Source organism: Lampetra fluviatilis, chromosome 18 (assembly GCF_964198595.1).
Source record: "Lampetra fluviatilis chromosome 18, kcLamFluv1.1, whole genome shotgun sequence".
Lineage (NCBI taxonomy): Eukaryota > Metazoa > Chordata > Hyperoartia > Petromyzontiformes > Petromyzontidae > Lampetra > Lampetra fluviatilis.
The window spans coordinates 8966129-8987183 of record NC_136292.1 but is presented as its reverse complement, the minus strand read 5'-3'; the positions used below and the strand labels follow the sequence as shown (position 1 = coordinate 8987183).

The following is a 21055-nucleotide window of genomic DNA, read 5'->3' as shown; positions in this document are numbered from 1 at the left end:
TCAGAAGGCCAGTGTGGGAGTGTGAAATAGGCTTCATTTAATTAAAAACAGCATTGATTTTTCTATTCCAAAGGCATAATACAAGGGTATGGAGTTGGAAGTAGGCTGCATAAACAATGTGTGGTGCATTGTTCAAGTTGTTCATGGCAAGCACGTTCATGCAGCGGTATTATATGTGCATGGCAAGCACGTTCATGCAGCGGTATTATATGTGCACGTGTCGGTGTGTTCTAGGAGAATCTTGCTTTCCCTTGTGGGTCACTATACAGTACTTAAATAGTAACGAAGACTACAAGGCTTCATGAAATGTACCGCACTGTATTCCACCAAATTGTGTGATATTTTTGGTATTTATGTTGTTGGGCAAGTGATAGTATGACTATTGTATTTATTGTTATCAACAAACACAAGTATGTGTTTTATATAGTTTAAGATTTTGTTTTACTTTCTGATTGAGCTGTGTGAGGTGGCAAGGAGATGGCAGAACATAAACATGGATCCTTGGATCAGTGTGCGTGGTTATTTAAGTGTTGTCCGCTTCTGAAGCAAACATTAATGTAACTGGCAAGACATTTTGATGCGGGACCCTCCTGACAAAGAGTCTCGAGACTGGAGCGCTCTCTTGGGTAAAGGGAATTATTTGTATTGTAGTAACAAGCTAAGGCATATGGTGAAAATAATCATTCATATCTGTAAAATTATGAGAAAATCCTTCACAGCCAAAAATAGGCTGGACACAAATTGATTTAACACACATTGATGTGCATTGCATGTACATGTTGTATTTTTGGAACCACCAACTCAAAAGCTTGAGAGAATGTGGCCAACCAACGACAGGCAGCAGCTGTGTCACTGCTGCCTGTTGTCCACATTCCTCAGTTGTTTAGTTGGTCGACATTGATCAAATTATCACACATGCAGTTATTTTGAACTGGTGGTCTGCATAAGTTGAATAGAAACGTGTATACTTCATTTCTAAGGTGTAGTGATGATTGATAGTCATGAACTTTGAGGTGGAAGTGGGATAGTATATTGTTGGCCAGGTGCATGGGTAAGCAACGACATTAACCATGGAGATGAAGGGTGTCTTGAGCAAGGCACCCTCGACATGTTGTTAACCAGAGGGCTCCTTCTGTCCTTGTTCTGTGCTGCAAATCGAAACAACTTCTAGCAAATCACTGAAACATTTGTTTTGCAATTTTAGGTGAGGTGAGGAAATGTGCAAAGGAGTGTTGGGGGCAGTTTATTATTGGCTATAGTGACACTATATTCTTGTTTTTTTCGGTAAAGTCACGTAGAAGGGAAATAATAAAAATATAAAACAATAAAAATTCTCACGACGTTTCGACTGCAACACAAGCAATCATCATCACCTGATGATCACCTGATGAGGATTGCTTGTGTTGCAGTCGAAACCTCGTGAGAATTTTGATGATGATCAGCTGATGATTGCTTGTGTTGCTGTCGAAACGTCGTGAGAATTTTTATTGTTTTATATTTTTATTATTTTATAATTTCCCTTCTACGTGACTTTACCGAAAGAACCAAGAATATGAATCCCTGCAGTCACGAAAGCTTTAAATCGAAAATTTATAGTGACACTTTTCAGGAGATAAATGCCAATGTCGAGGTCTGCTAGCCACGACGAGAGGGAGAGGGTTGGTATAGTTTTTCTATTCTTCTTCCATGTAAGGCGTGCAGACTACAGTGGGTTACTATATGGGAGGTGATTAAAGTGTACGCATGAGGGGGATCGCATTAGAGATGTGTATGTGCCCCGTTGAATGGGCTGCTGGGTAAAGCATTGAAGGGTGTTAATTATTGAATATACTTTGAAACCTCCCAAAATCAGAGATTCTCTCTCGTTGCTTTCTTTTCACAATTTAGTGAATTAATCATCAAATTACTACAAACTAGTTATCAATAGATTCATTAACATAATTCTTACTATAGATGCAGCCATTGATATAATCTTTCAGACACTTGTCAAAACATTTACTTAATGTTCTATATATATACGCTGTTATATTTTCTGAATATTCATCGTTGCTGATGTGCAGGCTGGGTCTCTTTCCTGAGACTTGCTGTTTCTTGACTTTCCTTGCTGGTTGTATTGATAATCTTACGTTTTCCTCTCTGTATGCCATGAGGGGTGTAGCACGCAAGTGCAGGGGCTCATGCACTTTGCTCTGAACCCAATGACTTTGTACGCCTTTTGGCGTCATCTGGTCCAACACCAATGGAGACTAGGCTCTAAGAAAAGCTGTCTCGGGTGTGGACCAATCAACTTCAAGGACAGTGCATATCATTATCATCAGAGTTGTTTCTTTTTGTTTGCATTTTGACAGCTTGTGTTGTGGTTATTGCAAACATGATGTCTTGTATAAAGGTGTCAGTTTTTGTACCAGTTGAAAGGGTAAAAACCTATTACTACTCAATGAATTGAGTTTGGTTCCTGACCTCGCAGGCAATAATTAGGCAGCAGGTTGGCGCAGTGGTAACAATCATGCCTCGCAGCAAGAAGTACCTGGGTTCAACTCCCAACTCAGGCACTTTTCTGCGTGGTGTTTGTATGTTCTCCTCCTGTCTTGCATGGGTTTCCTCTGGATTCTGAAAAAAAAATATCTAACAGATATTGGGATTACACACAGCAGCAACACCATGCCCTACTGCAAACAATTAGCAGAACCCTCCAGAATAATAGTCTTGAAACTCAGTGAGGCTTATTTGGGTAAACAAGCTTACATATAAAAAATTAACCCGTAAAAACAAAGTTTTTCACTATAAATCCTTTATATGCGTGGCATCGGTTTTATTTTATTATTCATTTCTGTTTTTTCTTGAGTAAGAGTTTCATTTTTATCACATTGGTATTTTAAATTAAATATAAGGAAAGTCGTATATAAGGATTATAAGGTTTTCAGTTTTTGTATGATTGTTTATATTGTACATTTTTGTTGTTTTCTTGAATAATTTTCTGTGTTTAGGAAAAATATATGATTGTGTTAGTGAAATTTTTTTTTTCCTAAAAAGTGGGAAATTTTTGAAAACATTTTTTACGAAAATAAATTGTCACGCACAACGAGTCTGTGTGCAAAATGTCAGCTGGATTGGATCACGGGAAGTGGGTTAAAAAACGACCGAAAGATTTGCACGGTCGTAAGCGCGCAAGCAAGCAAGTGAACTTAATATAAAGGATTTTAAAATATAAAAAAGCAAGTGATGTTTGATCTAGTACAAAGCACCCCTTCACCATCACAACCCTTTAAGTTATTTGGACATTTTTTAGTCACCATATGTGGAGAACAATGCTCCAACAGCCCCAATGACAGGCATGGCAGGGGCAGGCCTTCATCCAGCAATGGATTCACATAGGGATATACATTATCATATAGATTGTGTTATTATATGCAGGAAAACTTCCATGAGTCTCAATACTTTTTCAGGAAGGTTCTGCCAAGTGTTCGCAGTAGGGGACGATGTTGCTATCAGTAATCCCAATTTAGTCATTCATCTTTCAGCATTGGTATGTTTGGCCAATACCACTTACATTGTATTATTTTTAATTTGCTATGGGAGGAAACTGGGAAACTCGGAGGAAACCCATGCAGAATAGGGGAAGGACAATACAAGCACCAGACAGAACGGTGCCCACATCCAGAATCGAAACCAGGCCCTTTTTACTATGAGGCACAAGTGTTACCACTGATGACCATGATGCTTGCGGGTGATTCTTTGTTTATCAACAGGGCTGCATCACCCTTCTGCACCCTCACATGCCATTCACCAGTTATGAATATCTGCTTTAACCACTGGTTGAAGGAATGAATAGTAGTTGGTTAGTGTTAAAGGCTAATTCCCAAAACATTAATCATATGTAATGACTCCATTATTCAACTAAATACGATGCTTTTATCAAAAGCCATGCAGGACATTCGTGGTCTTTCGTTTAATGTATGGAAAAAGTCAAAAAGTGTCTGTACTCAGATATCAGAATCAGAATTTTTATTTATCCTGGAGAAATCCGATGAGCTATGAAGTTATTTTTCACAAAAGTCCAGTAAATAATCAAGTGGCCCTTGTATCTTTTAACATCCAAATCCAGTGGCCTGATTACATATTCCCCTGGCAGGTGCCAGTCAGTCACAAATTGGTTGCAAGTTTATCAGCTCTGGATGAACGGCGGATTTGAGTTGACCCGCGACCGAGATTTAAATGCACAATGTTACTTGTATGAGATGCGTGCTTTAAACCACAGTACCAACCAGCCGGATAACCACAGTGGTAAAGGTAGAAGTGCAGCGCTGCAATTACTCGCTCACGCCACGGCAGGCAGAAGTTGCCTCTGCACAGCGGGAACACGAGAGACAGCCCCTCTGGAGTGTATTTTGGTCGACTCTTTCACACTGGCCAGACATACCAGAGTACTGTAGAAGTAATCCACATAATCTTTGAATGGCCCTCTGTGTTGAAAGTTGTACAGGGCGCAATACAGGAACGAGTGGGCGATTATCTCTTTAACACCTGTTCTTGTGTAACGCGTGCAAACGTCAAAACAAAGTGAAAAATAATTCAGAATGGAGATTCACCAATGCACAGGCTGCTGCTATTGCTTGCGAATTTTCATAACGGAATTAATCAGTAAGATATCGCTGATTAATGTATTTAAATATATGCATAACTATATCATTCGATTTCTTTAAATAATTGTACTAGGCTCAGTAATATAATTTGGCAGGGGTGCGTGTTCATAAAATGACATTGATTTATGCTCAAATTACTCCGTTGTAGGTTTATACGTCTGGAATGTTATTAGGGTTATAGGCCATCTTTTTAATTGGGATTTATTTTGCTTTAGTTTAATCCTGAATGAAAGCTCTATGCCTGACACAAAACATGAATTAAACTGTTATATTTACTACTGTTATAAAATTTTAGTGGGGAAATTAGGATATTCCATAGTTCCAGTGTTTGCTACACAGCCTTGGTGCATCTTACGTGGAGTTGGTGTGATAAGCCAGTATTTTGTCTATGGATCCGTGTGCAAATAGATCACACTAGTGTATCGTGTTAATTATTTTCTTGCAATGGAACTACAGACCACAAGATGGCCTGCTTAGCATGAACATTCTAAACAAAAAAGAACATTTAATCAGTACATTTAAAAAAATAATACTGCAGTGGCAAATATGTTCTATTGCATCTTTTATAGAAGAATAAAAAAGTAGTTTTAGATTTTTGTTCAGAGGTTTTCCTTGTTTTTTTTTTATCGCAAATCTCATTTTCACATTTGGTTAATATTACAACCAGATTAAACCACTTACAACATAACATCTCCCAGTGTGCTGGCTAAGAAATTCCTTGAGAAAATAACATAAATATTTCATACGGTGTGTGTTTTTTCTTTGAGACCCACCGAGAGAATTGACTAAAATACAGAGTTTCATATTTGGGGATTTCTTTGCTCTGACTACTGTTATTTGAAACCGGATAGCTTTGTATGTGTTGTTGTCTGGTCTTGTGGAACAATATGTTTACTGGCTCCAGTAAGAATGATGCCAGATTATTAAAGCACTGAGGTGGTTAAGTGCGTACAGCGACGGCTAATGCCTGTGTAATCTTCTTAGGGGAGTGAGTAGAAGATCTTTTTAAGACATTGATTCGTAGCCTCGTTGTTTACTAATATGCCTCTTTGAGATTTGGATCATTATTTACTCGCAGATATTTCATACATTTAATAATCCTATGATGGTGTGTGTGCTGAAATAAATGCAATAGTAATTTATTTAAAAAATAAAAATTGTGAGGATATTTAAGATCGTGAAAATAAAACATAGAAATTAATTGAGATTTAAAACAAAGGTATTTTATGGATTGAATGCAAAATATAACTAATTGATTTGAGAATTAGGATTTGTAGAAAAAATATCCGTAGGCTATAAATATAGATACAGTTCATATGTGTTATTTTCAGAAAATGTTCTGGCGTAAAGATCTAACATTCCTGTCAAAGTAGCTTTCATTTAAATTGCAAATTTGGCAAGCAAAGGCAGTATAAAGGCACATCTTAATTATTACAATATGCTAAAAACGATGAGTAAACATGTACTAATTAAAGTTTTGTGGGTAGTGGACTTTTTTTTCCCCTTAAATTCATGAATGAAAAATGCCATTTTTAAAACTCCCACCTTGTGCCAACTAAGTGTTTGGTAGGTTAAGGGATAAATTATTCATCTTGCTTCTCCTGTAGAACACAGCACTAAGCAGCACTCACACGCGGCTGGACTGACAGCCGTTCATGCAGATGATGCCTCCTTGGCCCCAGCAGCTGAACCCAGAGGTGGTGGCGGTGCCAACGCGAGAACACACTCGCAAAGCGCTACGTAACGCAGCGAGTTTGCACCGAAACGATTGCCATGGCAATTATTGTTCCTGCAAGAAAAATCAAGCCGCATTAAATCAAATATCTAGCTTTTACTTGTTCACAATACATATTAAGCCATTGCCATTGTAATGCATTGTATTACTAATCGTACAAAACAATCCTTGGTAGATTAATGAGAATTAGAGCCAACAAGACGTAAGTTTGCAATTACACACGACGATGTATTCTGTTGTCTGCGTGACAAACTTTACACGCAATTATAAGCTTTAAATAAAGCTGCATAAAACTACCAGGGATGAGCGACGATCATTGATATTGATTTGGCACCTCTTAACGTGACTGTTGTCTCCTCCTGCTCCAACGCAGTTGGTAACATCAGTGCTGACATAAACTAAATAAATAAATAACCACCACTGGCTGGCAGCCAATATAGCGAGTAGCAATGGTAAAAACCCAAGCGCGACTTTAGGAGCAAAGTTTGATGCGTTTACCCACCGCCTGCCAAACAAACTGTGAGCACAGAAGCCACTGGCAGTGCCGCGGTGTGACGGCACCGGCAGTACACAAGTAAGGAGGTGTTGGTGGGTTAGAGACAGCCCCGCAATAGTTGAGACCTCTAAGCCACTGCCCCCGGAAGGAAGGGGGCTTGGAAACTACCAATCTTACATTAGGAGTAGCTGGATTTATAAGTGGCTGAATATTGATGTCGTAGCGAGAGGGAATTTTTTTTTTGTTTAACATTTTTTTGCGTGCGTATGTTGTATGCGTGCGTCGATCACAGACTTCGAGGGAGCATGGCAGGACCTTTCCCAAAAGCCTCGTCGTTGTCAAACCTGCTGCAACAGGTGGAGGCGGCCACATCTCCCTCAAGCAGCCTGGGGGCACAGAGCCAGAGGCAGTGCCGCGAGGGCATCATGAACCCCGGGCCCTGCTCCGAGGCAGACCGGGGCTTCTGCATCAACAACAGGGACATGCCCATGGCGGCGTCATCATCGTCGTCCTTCAGCGAAGCACACGGCTACGAGTACTCCGGGGCCTCGCTTTACCAGCCACTGCCTCCCTCGTGCACAGAGTTCTCAATTGGAGCTCATCAACAACAACATCAGCACCAGCATCACCAGCACCAGCATCAGCAGCACCACCACCAGCAGCAGCAGCAGCAGCAGCCACAGCAGCAGCAGAATGGAGTTCTGGGCGAGGGGCAGAGTTCCCATCTCTCTTATCTTCCGCCCTCGACCGAGCTGCCCCAGTACGTGCCCTCCAGCCCCAGCGCGTCCTACAGCATGGAGCTCGGGGCAGGGCGTCCTCACGGCTACGACCCAGGGCCACAGAGCCTCTACAGGTAATACAGCAGCACTCAGCAGCAACTAGCTAACTTGCTTGCCCCGTACTTCGAGCGAGGCTAAAAATTCGCTCCTGAGCGAGCATGCGTTTGTTTCTTTGTCTTTGCGTGTTTGTCAGAGTAGGAGCCGTAGTGCTATAGGTAGCGTACTGCCCGATGAAACCGGCTGTCAGAGTTCTATTGCTGCTCATGGCCAAAACCAGTGGAGAATATGTCAACCCGTCCTGGGCCTCTCCCCTCCACCACCCAGGTGAATCAACCTTAAACGAGTAAACTGGTGCAGTAAACATCAGCTCTGGGGAGACAAAGCAGACCGGACGTTTTAGCCGTACCATCCCTTCATGCCGGCCTTCGTAGGTGCTCGCTAACAGCACTTTTCCAAACAGCATGTGGAGGCTGCACGGGGGATCTTTTTCTTTTATGTTTTTACAAGTATAAGTTTAAATGTTTTCAGTATCGATATGGCTAGTATGTGTGTTCTTAGCTTAATCATGGTGATCAATGCACCTTAGAATATTAAATTTCATCTTTAGTTGGTGATGTTTAGAGAGGATTATTTGGATTTTCTGCTACAGGATTTACAATTTAAATAAATTACCGTCCCTTAAGTTATTTTTTATAAATGTATATCTTGTTAATTTGTTATATTCACCAACCTCCACTGACTGGTGTGATAAGGTATGGTCAGACAACCCCAGCGAGCAACAAAATGTGGTGAGGTCGTCATCCAGCAGTGGATTGATGTACTGCCATTTATGAATCCTGTAATTTATTGTAACTTTTAATTTGCTCTGGCTTAAATGTAGACTTTGGGTAGGCATGCCCTCTCATCCAGTGACATATTGTTATCTCATTTAAAACATTCTCAACCCTACATCAATCAATACGTATCACTGAAATCACCATGGTCTTAAAGAATTATCAAACATTTTAATGTTAAAGTCGACCTTCCAAATTCGTTTTTGCCATGTGTTCATCTAAAACTATTTAGATAAACACATGGCAAAGACTTTGAACTGTTTGTATCAAGTGGTATGCATTGATTTTGCTATAGTCATTTGGAAATATTACCAAATGTTTAATTTATACGGTGACTGACAAACCGCAATGTGGCATTGTGTGTCTGTGCCTTCAAGGGCTCGCACACACAAACAGGTTCAGATACAACACCCGTGAAATTCACTGATACATTCATTATGATGATTATTATATATCATGGTGCAGTATCTAAGAATATTATGTATTTTAAACTATTTTTTACATGGGCATTATGCTCACACAAATATACCAACAGTTGTAATGATCACTTTTGATTGAATATTTAAAGATTGTAAACACACTCATACTCGTACACGTAGAACAGTAAAATGTTAATTTGTAAATAAAGGAGTTTTAAAATGCTATCCCCCATGTCAAATAAGCACGAATATAAATTACCAATATGTAATAACCCATTCCGAGCCATACGATTTCTGTGGATGATTATGGTGAATATACAGCTGAAAATTTGAATAAAAAGCCTGTCGCAATATTGCCATTTACAGGTAATTATATGTTTAAAGATTATTTGTGTAATATAATATCTCACATATACGGTGGAACAATAACATTGCAAGTAAAATAGATGATAATGATCTCGTGTACGAAATGGTATAATTCAGCAACAATATGAGGGTGGTTTTAGTCATTTGCAGTCTGGATACAGATACTATAATGGGAAAGGGGGAATGTACACAGCAGCATAAAGTATATGCAAATATATGAATTAAGTAAATGGGTGAAATGACTTGAGATTAAGCAGAATCAAAACTCAGCAATAAATACACTTCATTAAACGGTGGAAAGGAGGTTTAAATATGAACCGCAATGAAAAGAGTAATGGCTGCTTCCGTGAGAATAATGGTGGTTGTGAGGTAATGCAGTGGACAAGAGCGGGAGAATGTAGAATTGTGGATGAGATGATAGCATGAGCAGTGGTGAGGTGATGAAATATGCTACAGACAGAGAGAGAAAAAGTAAGAGTGATGATCAGAAAATATCTCATCAACTGGACAGATTCGGATAAATGCCGTGACTCTCGTTCTATACGTGTGAACGAGAACCATGAATGAAACCCTCTAGTTTTGAAGGGAGATTGATGTACTACTATATTTCATGTAGAAGATTTCTTGTAGATTTGGCAGTGGAGTGGCTCATTTATCGGCAGAGACATTAGGTGTTACTAAGGTAGTCATAAAATGTATTACAGAACTGACATTGTACAAATGCATTGGATAGCTGTTTATATATTTTTTATCAAGTTTGCGATTAACATTAAGGATCATTATAGAAGAGGCTGTCCAAGCTATTCGGCCAGGTGGCTCAACGATAGCGTGGATTGGCTCGCAAACGGGACGCTGCGAGTTCAAATCCTGGCTGGGGATTGACTCAGCTTGACTCAGCCCATCATCATTCTGGGGTCATTTAAACAAGTACCACATTGTTGGGAAGTCAACATGGCTTGTCGTACCGTGAGACTGATATTTGCCATAGGAATGGGAAAATACATCACGTGCTTGGGACTGTAAACAGGAGATGAGCACCACCTTAATGCTCATTCGAGGTGGATATTATTCTGGAATGTTTTTATATTTGTCAAAGGAGACAATATACCAAGCTCTGCCAGATAATGCATTGTCAGGCATGAAATATCAAAGCCAAATCTTTAGAAGTGTCATTAATTGTGTACACATTCACACATCACTTCGCTGTGTGTATGCACGCGGGTCAAACATTCGTTAGGAAAACCCACAAGTGCTTTGATGCCCCAAGAGGTTTCGGATTAAAAAGGTAAAACTTTCCCACCAAATACAACACAAACAATAATGTCCTGCCATGCTACCCAGTTTTCCACCAAAAGAGCCACCCACCTTCACGTGTAGCTGTCAAAGTGATACCACAGCCTGGCACACTGTGATCACTGTGACACATGAACAGCTTGCCAGTGTTGTTTTGAACGCTTTACATTCAAGCGCGAGCGTGGGGTGAACACGTGGACATTGCGTAGTGCTCACAAAGACGCACACGTTCTTTGAAAGCTAAAACACATTGCATGCGAAAGTGCACAGTGTCCAAAATAGAGGAGAGAATAGGAGTTCATGTTGCTCAAGGTGGCCTTCATCCTATGAGGTTGGTGCTCACTCAGTGACCATTTTAATGTTCATGATTTACCCACATCTTTGTTGATTTTATTATGTGTTTTACAACGGACTATTCTGCATAGGTGAACCTCAAAATTGATCCAGCTTTAACTTAATGGAATCTATTGGGAGACAAGACCTGCCATTTTGGGACTGTTTGATACCTACATTTATTGAGATTTGTTAGACTTTTAACTTGCAATGACATGGCAATCTATGATATTATATTTATTTTAAAGACAGAAATGTCAATCTCAATAACAGCAGCATCAATGATTAGTCGTCATCATCACCAGCTATGAACAATCCACTGCTGGATGAAGACCTCCCCATGCCCCGGCCATCTCTAATGATTCGGCCATGGTACAATCCACCCAGCACCTCACATGAGCTGCATTCATTGTTCCATCTCCTCGGTCCCCATCCTCCTCTGGCAACTACTTCTCTATGATGAGTGAATAATGATAACTACAGTGAGTAAATGATTAATAGCTGAGAGCCTGAATGGGTGAGTGTCTGGATGGGTGAGAGTCTGGATGGGTGAGGGTCTGGATGGGTGAGGGTCTGGATGGGTGAGGGTCTGGGTGGGTGAGGGTCTGGATGGGTGAGGGTCTGGATGGGTGAGGGTCTGGGTGGGTGAGCATCTGGGTGGGTGAGAGTCTGAATGGGTGAGAGTCTGGGTGGGTGAGGGTCTGGATGGGTGAGGGTCTGGATGGGTGAGGGTCTGGATGGGTGAGGGTCTGGAAGGGTGAGGGTCTGGATGGGTGAGGGTCTGGATGGGTGAGGGTCTGGGTGGGTGAGCATCTGGGTGGGTGAGAGTCTGAATGGGTGAGAGTCTGGGTGGGTGAGGGTCTGGATGGGTGAGGGTCTGGATGGGTGAGGGTCTGGGTGGGTGAGGGTCTGGATGGGTGAGGGTCTGGGTGGGTGAGGGTCTGGGTGGGTGAGAGTCTGGATGGATGAGGGTCTGGATGGGTGAGGGTCTGGGTGGGTGAGGGTCTGGATGGGTGAGGGTCTGGATGGGTGAGGGTCTGGGTGGGTGAGGGTCTGGGTGGGTGAGGGTCTGGGTGGGTGAGAGTCTGGATGGATGAGGGTCTGGATGGGTGAGGGTCTGGGTGGGTGAGGGTCTGGATGGGTGAGGGTCTGGATGGGTGAGGGTCTGGATGGGTGAGGGTCTGGGTGGGTGAGGGTCTGGATGGGTGAGGGTCTGGATGGGTGAGGGTCTGGATGGGTGAGGGTCTGGAGGGGTGAGGGTCTGGATGGGTGAGGGTCTGAATGGGTGAGGGTCTGGATGGGTGAGGGTCTGGATGGGTGAGGGTCTGAATGGGTGAGGGTCTGGGTGGGTGAGGGTCTGGATGGGTGAGGGTCTGGATGGGTGAGGGTCTGGGTGGGTGAGGGTCTGAATGGGTGAGGGTCTGGGTGGGTGAGGGTCTGGATGGGTGAGGGTCTGGATGGGTGAGGGTTTGAATGGGTGAGGGTCTGGGTGGGTGAGGGTCTGGGTGGGTGAGGGTCTGGGTGGGTGAGGGTCTGGGTGGGTGAGGGTCTGAATGGGTGAGGGTCTGGATGGGTGAGGGTCTGGATGGGTGAGGGTCTGGATGGGTGAGGGTCTGAATGGGTGAGGGTCTGGATGGGTGAGGGTCTGGGTGGGTGAGGGTCTGGATGGGTGAGGGTCTGAATGGGTGAGGGTCTGGGTGGGTGAGGGTCTGGGTGGGTGAGGGTCTGGGTGGGTGAGGGTCTGGATGGGTGAGGGTCTGGGTGGGTGAGGGTCTGGGTGGGTGAGGGTCTGAATGGGTGAGGGTCTGGGTGGGTGAGGGTCTGGATGGGTGAGGGTCTGAATGGGTGAGGGTCTGGGTGGGTGAGGGTCTGAATGGGTGAGGGTCTGGGTGGGTGAGGGTCTGGATGGGTGAGGGTCTGAATGGGTGAGGGTCTGGGTGGGTGAGGGTCTGGGTGGGTGAGGGTCTGAATGGGTGAGGGTCTGGGTGGGTGAGGGTCTGGATGGGTGAGGGTCTGAATGGGTGAGGGTCTGGGTGGGTGAGGGTCTGGGTGGGTGAGGGTCTGGGTGGGTGAGGGTCTGGATGGGTGAGGGTCTGGGTGGGTGAGGGTCTGGGTGGGTGAGGGTCTGAATGGGTGAGGGTCTGGGTGGGTGAGGGTCTGGATGGGTGAGGGTCTGAATGGGTGAGGGTCTGGGTGGGTGAGGGTCTGAATGGGTGAGGGTCTGGGTGGGTGAGGGTCTGGATGGGTGAGGGTCTGAATGGGTGAGGGTCTGGGTGGGTGTGGGTCTGGGTGGGTGAGTGTCTGGGTGGGTGAGGGTCTGGATGGGTAAGGGTCTGGATGGGTGAGGGTCTGGGTGGGTGAGGGTCTGAATGGGTGAGGGTCTGGGTGGGTGAGGGTCTGGATGGGTGAGGGTCTGGGTGGGTGAGGGTCTGAATGGGTGAGGGTCTGGGTGGGTGAGGGTCTGAATGGGTGAGGGTCTGGGTGGGTGAGGGTCTGGATGGGTGAGGGTCTGGGTGGGTGAGGGTCTGGGTGGGTGAGTGTCTGGGTGGGTGAGGGTCTGGATGGGTGAGGGTCTGGATGGATGAGGGTCTGGGTGGGTGAGGGTCTGAATGGGTGAGGGTCTGGGTGGGTGAGGGTCTGGATGGGTGAGGGTCTGGGTGGGTGAGGGTCTGGATGGGTGAGGGTCTGGATGGGTGAGGGTCTGGGTGGGTGAGGGTCTGGATGGGTGAGGGTCTGGATGGGTGAGGGTCTGGGTGGGTGAGGGTCAGAATGGGTGAGGGTCTGGGTGGGTGAGGGTCTGGACGGGTGAGAGTCTGGATGGGTGAGGGTCTGGGTGGGTGAGGGTCTGGACGGGTGAGGGTCTGGACGGGTGAGGGTCTGCACGGGTGAGAGTCTGGATGGGTGAGGGTCTGGGTGGGTGAGGGTCTGGACGGGTGAGGGTCTGGATGGGTGAGGGTCTGGATGGGTGAGGGTCTGGACGGGTGAGGGTCTGGACGGGTGAGAGTCTGAATGGGTGAGGGTCTGAATGGGTGAGGGTCTGGGTGGGTGAGGGTCTGGGTGGGTGAGGGTCTGGGTGGGTGAGGGTCTGGACGGGTGAGGGTCTGGGTGGGTGAGGGTCTGGGTGGGTGAGGGTCTGGATGGGTGAGGGTCTGGGTGGGTGAGGGTCTGGGTGGGTGAGAGTCTGGGTGGGTGAGTGTCTGGGTGGGTGAGGGTCTGGGTGGGTGAGGGTCTGGGTGGGTGAGGGTCTGGGTGGGTGAGGGTCTGGGTGGGTGAGGGTCTGGGTGGGTGAGGGTCTGGGTGGGTGAGGGTCTGGACGGGTGAGAGTCTGGGTGGGTGAGAGTCTGGGTGGGTGAGGGTCTGGGTGGGTGACGGTCTGGGTGGGTGAGGGTCTGGGTGGGTGAGGGTCTGGATGGGTGAGGGTCTGGACGTGTGAGGGTCTGGGTGGGTGAGGGTCTGGGTGGGTGAGGGTCTGGACGGGTGAGAGTCTGGGTGGGTGAGGGTCTGGATGGGTGAGGGTCTGGGTGGGTGAGGGTCTGGGTGGGTGAGGGTCTGGATGGGTGAGAGTCTGGGTGGGTGAGGGTCTGGATGGGTGAGGGTCTGGGTGGGTGAGGGTCTGGGTGGGTGAGAGTCTGGGTGGGTGAGAGTCTGGGTGGGTGAGAGTCTGGGTGGGTGAGGGTCTGGATGGGTGAGGGTCTGGATGGGTGAGGGTCTGGGTGGGTGAGGGTCTGGGTGGGTGAGAGTCTGGATGGGTGAGGGTCTGGGTGGGTGAGGGTCTGGGTGGGTGAGGGTCTTGGTGGGTGAGAGTCTGGATGGGTGAGGGTCTGGGTGGGTGAGGGTCTGGGTGGGTGAGAGTCTGGATGGGTGAGGGTCTGGATGGGTGAGGGTCTGGATGGGTGAGGGTCTGGATGGGTGAGGGTCTGGGTGGGTGAGAGTCTGGATGGGTGAGAGTCTGGGTGGGTGAGAGTCTGGGTGGGTGAGGGTCTCGATGGGTGAGGGTCTGGGTGGGTGAGGGTCTGGGTGGGTGAGAGTCTGGATGGGTGAGGGTCTGGGTGGGTGAGGGTCTGGGTGGGTGAGGGTCTGGGTGGGTGAGGGTCTGGATGGGTGAGGGTCTGGGTGGGTGAGAGTCTGGATGGGTGAGGGTCTGGGTGGTTGAGGGTCTGGATGGGTGAGAGTCTGGATGGGTGAGAGTCTGGATGGGTGAGGGTCTGGGTGGGTGAGGGTCTGAATGGGTGAGGGTCTGGGTGGGTGAGAGTCTGGATGGGTGAGGGTCTGGATGGGTGAGGGTCTGGATGTGTGAGGGTCTGGATGGGTGAGGGTCTGGATGGGTGAGGGTCTGGGTGGGTGAGGGTCTGAATGGGTGAGGGTCTGAATGGGTGAGGGTCTGGGTGGGTGAGAGTCTGGATGGATGAGGGTCTGGATGGGTGAGGGTCTGGATGGGTGAGGGTCTGGGTGGGTGAGAGTCTGGATGGATGAGGGTCTGAATGGGTGAGGGTCTGGATGGGTGAGGGTCTGGGTGGGTGAGAGTCTGGATGGGTGAGGGTCTGGATGGGTGAGGGTCTGGATGGGTGAGGGTCTGGATGGGTGAGGGTCTGGGAGGGTGAGGGTCTGGGTGGGTGAGGGTCTGGGTGGGTGAGGGTCTGGATGGGTGAGGGTCTGGGTGGGTGAGAGTCTGGGTGGGTGAGGGTCAGGGTGGGTGAGGGTCTGGGTGGGTGAGGGTCTGGATGGGTGAGGGTCTGGGTGGGTGAGAGTCTGGATGGGTGAGGGTCTGGATGGGTGAGGGTCTGGATGGGTGAGAGTCTGAATGGGTGAGAGTCTGGGTGGGTGAGGGTCTGGGTGGGTGAGAGTCTGAATGGGTGAGGGTCTGGATGGGTGAGGGTCTGAATGGGTGAGGGTCTGGGTGGGTGAGGGTCTGGATGGGTGAGGGTTTGAATGGGTGAGGGTCTGGGTGGGTGAGGGTCTGGGTGGGTGAGGGTCTGGGTGGGTGAGGGTCTGGGTGGGTGAGGGTCTGGATGGGTGAGAGTCTGGGTGGGTGAGGGTCTGGGTGGGTGAGAGTCCGGATGGGTGAGAGTCTGGATGGGTGAGAGTCTGGGTGGGTGAGGGTCTGGGTGGGTGAGGGTCTGAATGGGTGAGGGTCTGGGTGGGTGAGAGTCTGAATGGGTGAGGGTCTGGGTGGGTGAGGGTCTGGATGGGTGAGGGTCTGGGTGGGTGAGGGTCTGGATGGGTGAGAGTCTGGATGGGTGAGGGTTTGGGTGGGTGAGGGTCTGGATGGGTGTGAGTCTGGATGGGTGAGGGTCTGGGTGGGTGAGGGTCTGGATGGGTGTGAGTCTGGATGGGTGAGGGTCTGGGTGGGTGAGGGTCTGGATGGGTGAGGGTCTGGATGGGTGTGAGTCTGGATGGGTGAGGGTCTGGATGGGTGAGGGTCTGGATGGGTGAGGGTTTGGGTGGGTGAGGGTCTGGATGGGTGAGGGTCTGGATGGGTGAGGGTCTGGATGGGTGAGGGTCTGGATGGGTGAGGGTCTGGGTGGGTGAGGGTCTGGATGGGTGAGGGTCTGGGTGGGTGAGAGTCTGGATTGGTGAGGGTCTGGATGGGTGAGGGTCTGGATGGGTGAGGGTCTGGATGGGTGAGGGTCTGGATGGGTGAGGGTCTGGATGGGTGAGGGTCTGGATGGGTGAGGGTCTGGGTGGGTGAGGGTCTGGATGGGTGAGGGTCTGGGTGGGTGAGAGTCTGGATTGGTGAGGGTTTGGGTTGGTGAGGGTCTGGGTGGGTGATTGTCTTGAGCTGCTGCTTGACGGTGGATGGTGTTTGGATGCTGCGAATGTGCAGTGGGAGAGTACCTGACGATCGGTGCACCTACGGGAAAACGCCGTTCAGCTCGGATTATCCTGTTTCTGGGTACGGTGAGAAGATTGTTGAACGTACTCTATCGAACGTGGCGATTTGGTGTAGTTAGGGAAATGAGAAGGATGGAGAGATATGATGGAAGACCTTGAAAGATAACATGTATGTCAATTGAAACCCAGGACACCCTTACAACTCAGATGTTCTACCTCAAGGCATTTTCCTCGTGAATTATTTGAATAAATAACTATTAAAAAACACGTGAAAATAATGGAAAGTAACGTTTTTTTGAAAAAAGTGAAAATATTCACATTTTCAAATGGTGTAGGCACAAGAACAATGTATTTATATCTTGAGTTGTGGATGTAATTGGTGCCAGGGTTAAATGTTTGTTAATACAAAGCATTTTTCTAAGTATGTTTGAAGGACCCAGTGTACTCTGCTGTGTTTCAGGAATGCACGCCTGTAACACACAAATCAAGCTACGCCCCTCCATTGCCTTTACATGATCCGTGATTCTTTTTTTAATTGAGAAAAGCATGCTCTTGGTAATGCTGTATCGTATTTCATAGCACGAGATCCATAGTCTGATGAAAACATGTTAACGAGCATTGAAAGTGGGTTTTTTTCACGTTTGAGCAGAAATGTTTTATGTGGCCACGTGCATTAAGACATTTTGAGGTTTCAAGGCAGAATAAATCACACGTGACAATGCGCTATAAACAATTTCAGTGATCCATGTGCAGTTGTAGCGTTAGCGCCAGTTTGCCTTGTATGTGAAAGTTGGGCAATGAATGCGCAAAGTTAAATGTGGTGCGATTATATCACTGGCCTGCATGTTGAGCAATTGTGGGCTTAAGGCCATCAACAACTATCACCGGAAAACTGTGCGGACCAATCAGCGGGCGGGTTGTTGAACGTAAAGTCATAAAAGCTGTGGCAGATGTCAAAAGAAAGCCACTCCGGGTCCAATGGCAGACGTGAAAGAGGGATTGGGTACCTGTGCCTACGCACGGTGCTTGTCAAGTTTTTATTTTTCTCTGAGGTTTTATTTCTGTGGAAACTGCCGGGTGTGCCTGCGCTGCCTGTGATACGCGCAGCAAGTTGGCGGTGTCCATGCCAAGGCTTGCAGAAGGGCCGCGTCTTCCGTGGCGTGTGGTTTCCTGCCAATGCATGCCGACAGCGAGTTCTGGTGCGGTGCTCTTTCTCTCTCTCTCTCGCGCGTTTACCGTCCACTGTGGTGGCAGACATGAAGGGCTTGGTTTTGAGTTGTGGTATGAACGGAATATCCTCGCGGTGTAATGTCTCGAACGGGTTGCCTCGCCGAGTCGTGTGTTTGGGGACATTTTTAGGTTTGAATCTGTCCTAGGCTATAAAGGGACTATTTACAGCCTAGGCCGGAGTATCTGGCAGTGGTGGCGGATATGTGGCCAGCATTCAGGCTCGAGCTAAGAGGCCTAATTGTTCCGCCATGCTGTCTTTGTGTCTTAAGTATATATTTTGCTTGCTACAATGTGCAATGTGCATTCAGTGTGTGTGTGTATGTACATATTCTGTAGGAATTCATGGTCTGTAGACCAATATATGTTTAAACTAACGGTGCTGTTTCTAAACAACTTTTCTTGCCGGTTTAACTAACAGATTAAACTAGTTGTAAGTTGATATTATACCATTTATAGATTCTGCTTATACAATTGTGAAGTGTGTGTTTATTTCACAAGTCAATAATTACTCTGTGAGTGACCGTACGTTTATGAATTAACATACCAGTGTATGACAACTCACTTTCACCAGGAAAAGGCTTAAAGATGGTTTATCTCATCTAAAAGAGGCCTGCAAAAATATAACTATGGTACATAGGGTAAGTTCAGAGTTCTAATCTAATACTTTGGTTTGGGGTCAGAAACGCACGAATAATGCCTCATGTTTGTAAACGTTGAAATCGAAAGTTCGTTTGCAGTCACTTTACAGGAGATGGGGTGTGATGGTAAGTTTGTGTATGAATGCCCAGGTTGCTGCTGGGATCAAACTCGATGGAACCTCGCAAACTCACCTAGTGGTGAGCACACTCACCAGAGCACACTCACTACTGTGGTGAGCACACTTACCGCTATTCTGTGCCATAGCGCTGTTCAGGTAGCTGTTTATTTTTGTATTTGTTAAACAGCATACAAACACGTTCTTGCAGTTTTTCTTTGCTCGTTCCTAAAACATAATTGTAACAATATTTACAACAAAATTGCAGCAATAACATTTAATAATTAACCTATGGAGCAAATACATTTTTTTTGTATAGACACAGCATCTGAAATGACCAAAAATCTAATTAAGCAATGACCAGAAGTTACAATAGGCCGACGTACAATATACCTTACATCACTATTGTACCAACATAATATCGTGCACATTTCGCCTATGGGTGTAATTATATGGCAATATATTTCTTTTTGTTTTCATTATTTTTTTATTGTGCTCATGCCAGCGGTTGCAATCCTACATTTGATATTCAGCAGCAAGGGCACCCTGGCTCTTGAAGGCGTCTCACCTCATCCCATCAGTAGCGGCCGCTTGATATGTTAAGACCAAATGAGATGCCAGGCAGTGCCCCTCTCCTATCGCAGGGCCTGCCGCTGACATCGTACGTTTGCCATGCGCGTGCATTCAAATGTATTTTGTATAACCAGGTAAACACTCAAGAGACAAGGATTAGTTTGTTGTCAGTCCCCCGCACCTGTGATTTGCACGGTTGCCTCCGTACGGTGCGAAAGAAGTTCAACCTCCATACATAGTCTCGTTTGCCAGAGTGATATGTGTGTCTTTGTGCGTGCGTGTGTGTGCTGCATTTGCGGGGGGCACAGGGGCCGTGTGGAGAGCAGCGCCCCCCCATACTGCGAGCAGCAGCAGCAGGTGGGCGGCGGCGGCGGAGCCATGTCGGCCATGGGCTTGACGGAGCCGCGCCACGTCGGCTCCGGATCGCTACCCAGCAGCACCCGGCCCGAGCGCAGCACCCAGTTCTGTGCCGTGTGCAGCGACTATGCCTCGGGGTACCACTACGGCGTGTGGTCCTGCGAGGGCTGCAAAGCCTTCTTCAAGCGCAGCACGCAAGGTGGGGGGCGGTGGATGCTCGTAAAATATCGCCGGAGGAGCTGGGGGAGTGTGGGCGTAGTTGGCACTCTTGGGAGATGGTGCGGGCATGAGGTTTGTGGGAGTGGATCCGGGTTTTCTAGGAGCCGACTGGAAAGCATCTTGTCCCAGGGAGGACAGGAACAAGCCGCGACACGCGGAATGTGGGACGGACGTTCCCACCCCTCGGCTGAGTCAATTACTTGGAAATCCGCATGGTGCTAGTACAGGAAAATGCAGCATAAAGCCAATACAGGTTTTTGGGCTGAATCGTCTACAATTATATTTGTTTATATTTTGTTATTATGCTTGTTTACCTCAGAAAGCCTCACTGAGTCTTGTCAAGTTTTCTCAGGAGGGGGCAATGTCACTATGTGGAATCCTATTTGAGTAATTAGCTGGTAATTTTCAACATTGTGATGTTTGGCCAGTAGAAGCTACATTTTGTGTGTTTTCGCTATGGGAGGACACTGGAGAACCCTGAGAAAACCCATGTAGAACAGGGGGAGATCATACAAATTCCAAACAGGAAGGTGCCTGAGTCAACAATCAAACCCAAACCCTTCTTGCTGTAAGGCATGAGTGTTGCCACTGTGCCACCCTGCCGCAAAAATTGCTCAATCGTAAAAATATTGTATCGTGTCGATAAATACTTTTGGGCTGAAATGTCCAGTAAGTTTTTACCACTGTACATTTAATTGTTTTTATGCTAACTATTGTTATTAAATTAAGAAGCCCTCTTGTAGTTATCACAACACAACAATAAAATCCATGTAATTTAAAACACTCGCAGTCCATTATTGTTTTCGCCATGTCTGTCATTGGAAGTTTGACAAAAACTTTTTGTGCTTTTCAGTAATTGCAATGTTGATGAAAACAGACCAAGCTTGTGTTGCTGTGCCAAAACTTGTTCTCATAAAAAACCCACGGCAGACTTTCAGAAGCGGCAAAATAAACAAGAGAAGTGTCTGGATGATAATATCGTCATCGCTAGCCGCGATCAGGCCACTGGTGGATGGATGCGTCCCCAAGCCCCATTACCATCTCTCACGACTGATGTAATCACCCAGCACCTGCGCAAGAGTTATTCCCTCGCTACGTCTTATTAGTGGGCATGCTCACACACTCTCGTGCTCAAATCTCAATGCATCCCTACACTTGACCGTTGCCATTATCCTGCCCAGATGTAAATGTAG

General features: G+C 46.9%; 1 protein-coding gene across 1 annotated transcript in view; it reads left to right on the top strand.

Moving 5' to 3' along the window:
• The first annotated feature begins 7102 nt into the window (after positions 1-7102).
• The window catches only part of LOC144937205 (estrogen receptor-like), a 75498-nt gene continuing 61545 nt past the window's right edge, over positions 7103-21055 (top strand). The window contains exons 1-2 of the mRNA XM_078864553.1: positions 7103-7727; positions 19595-19842. Coding sequence (XP_078720679.1) covers positions 7141-7727; positions 19595-19842 — 835 coding nt within the window. The 5' untranslated portion in view covers positions 7103-7140. The remainder of the gene's footprint in view (positions 7728-19594; positions 19843-21055) is intronic.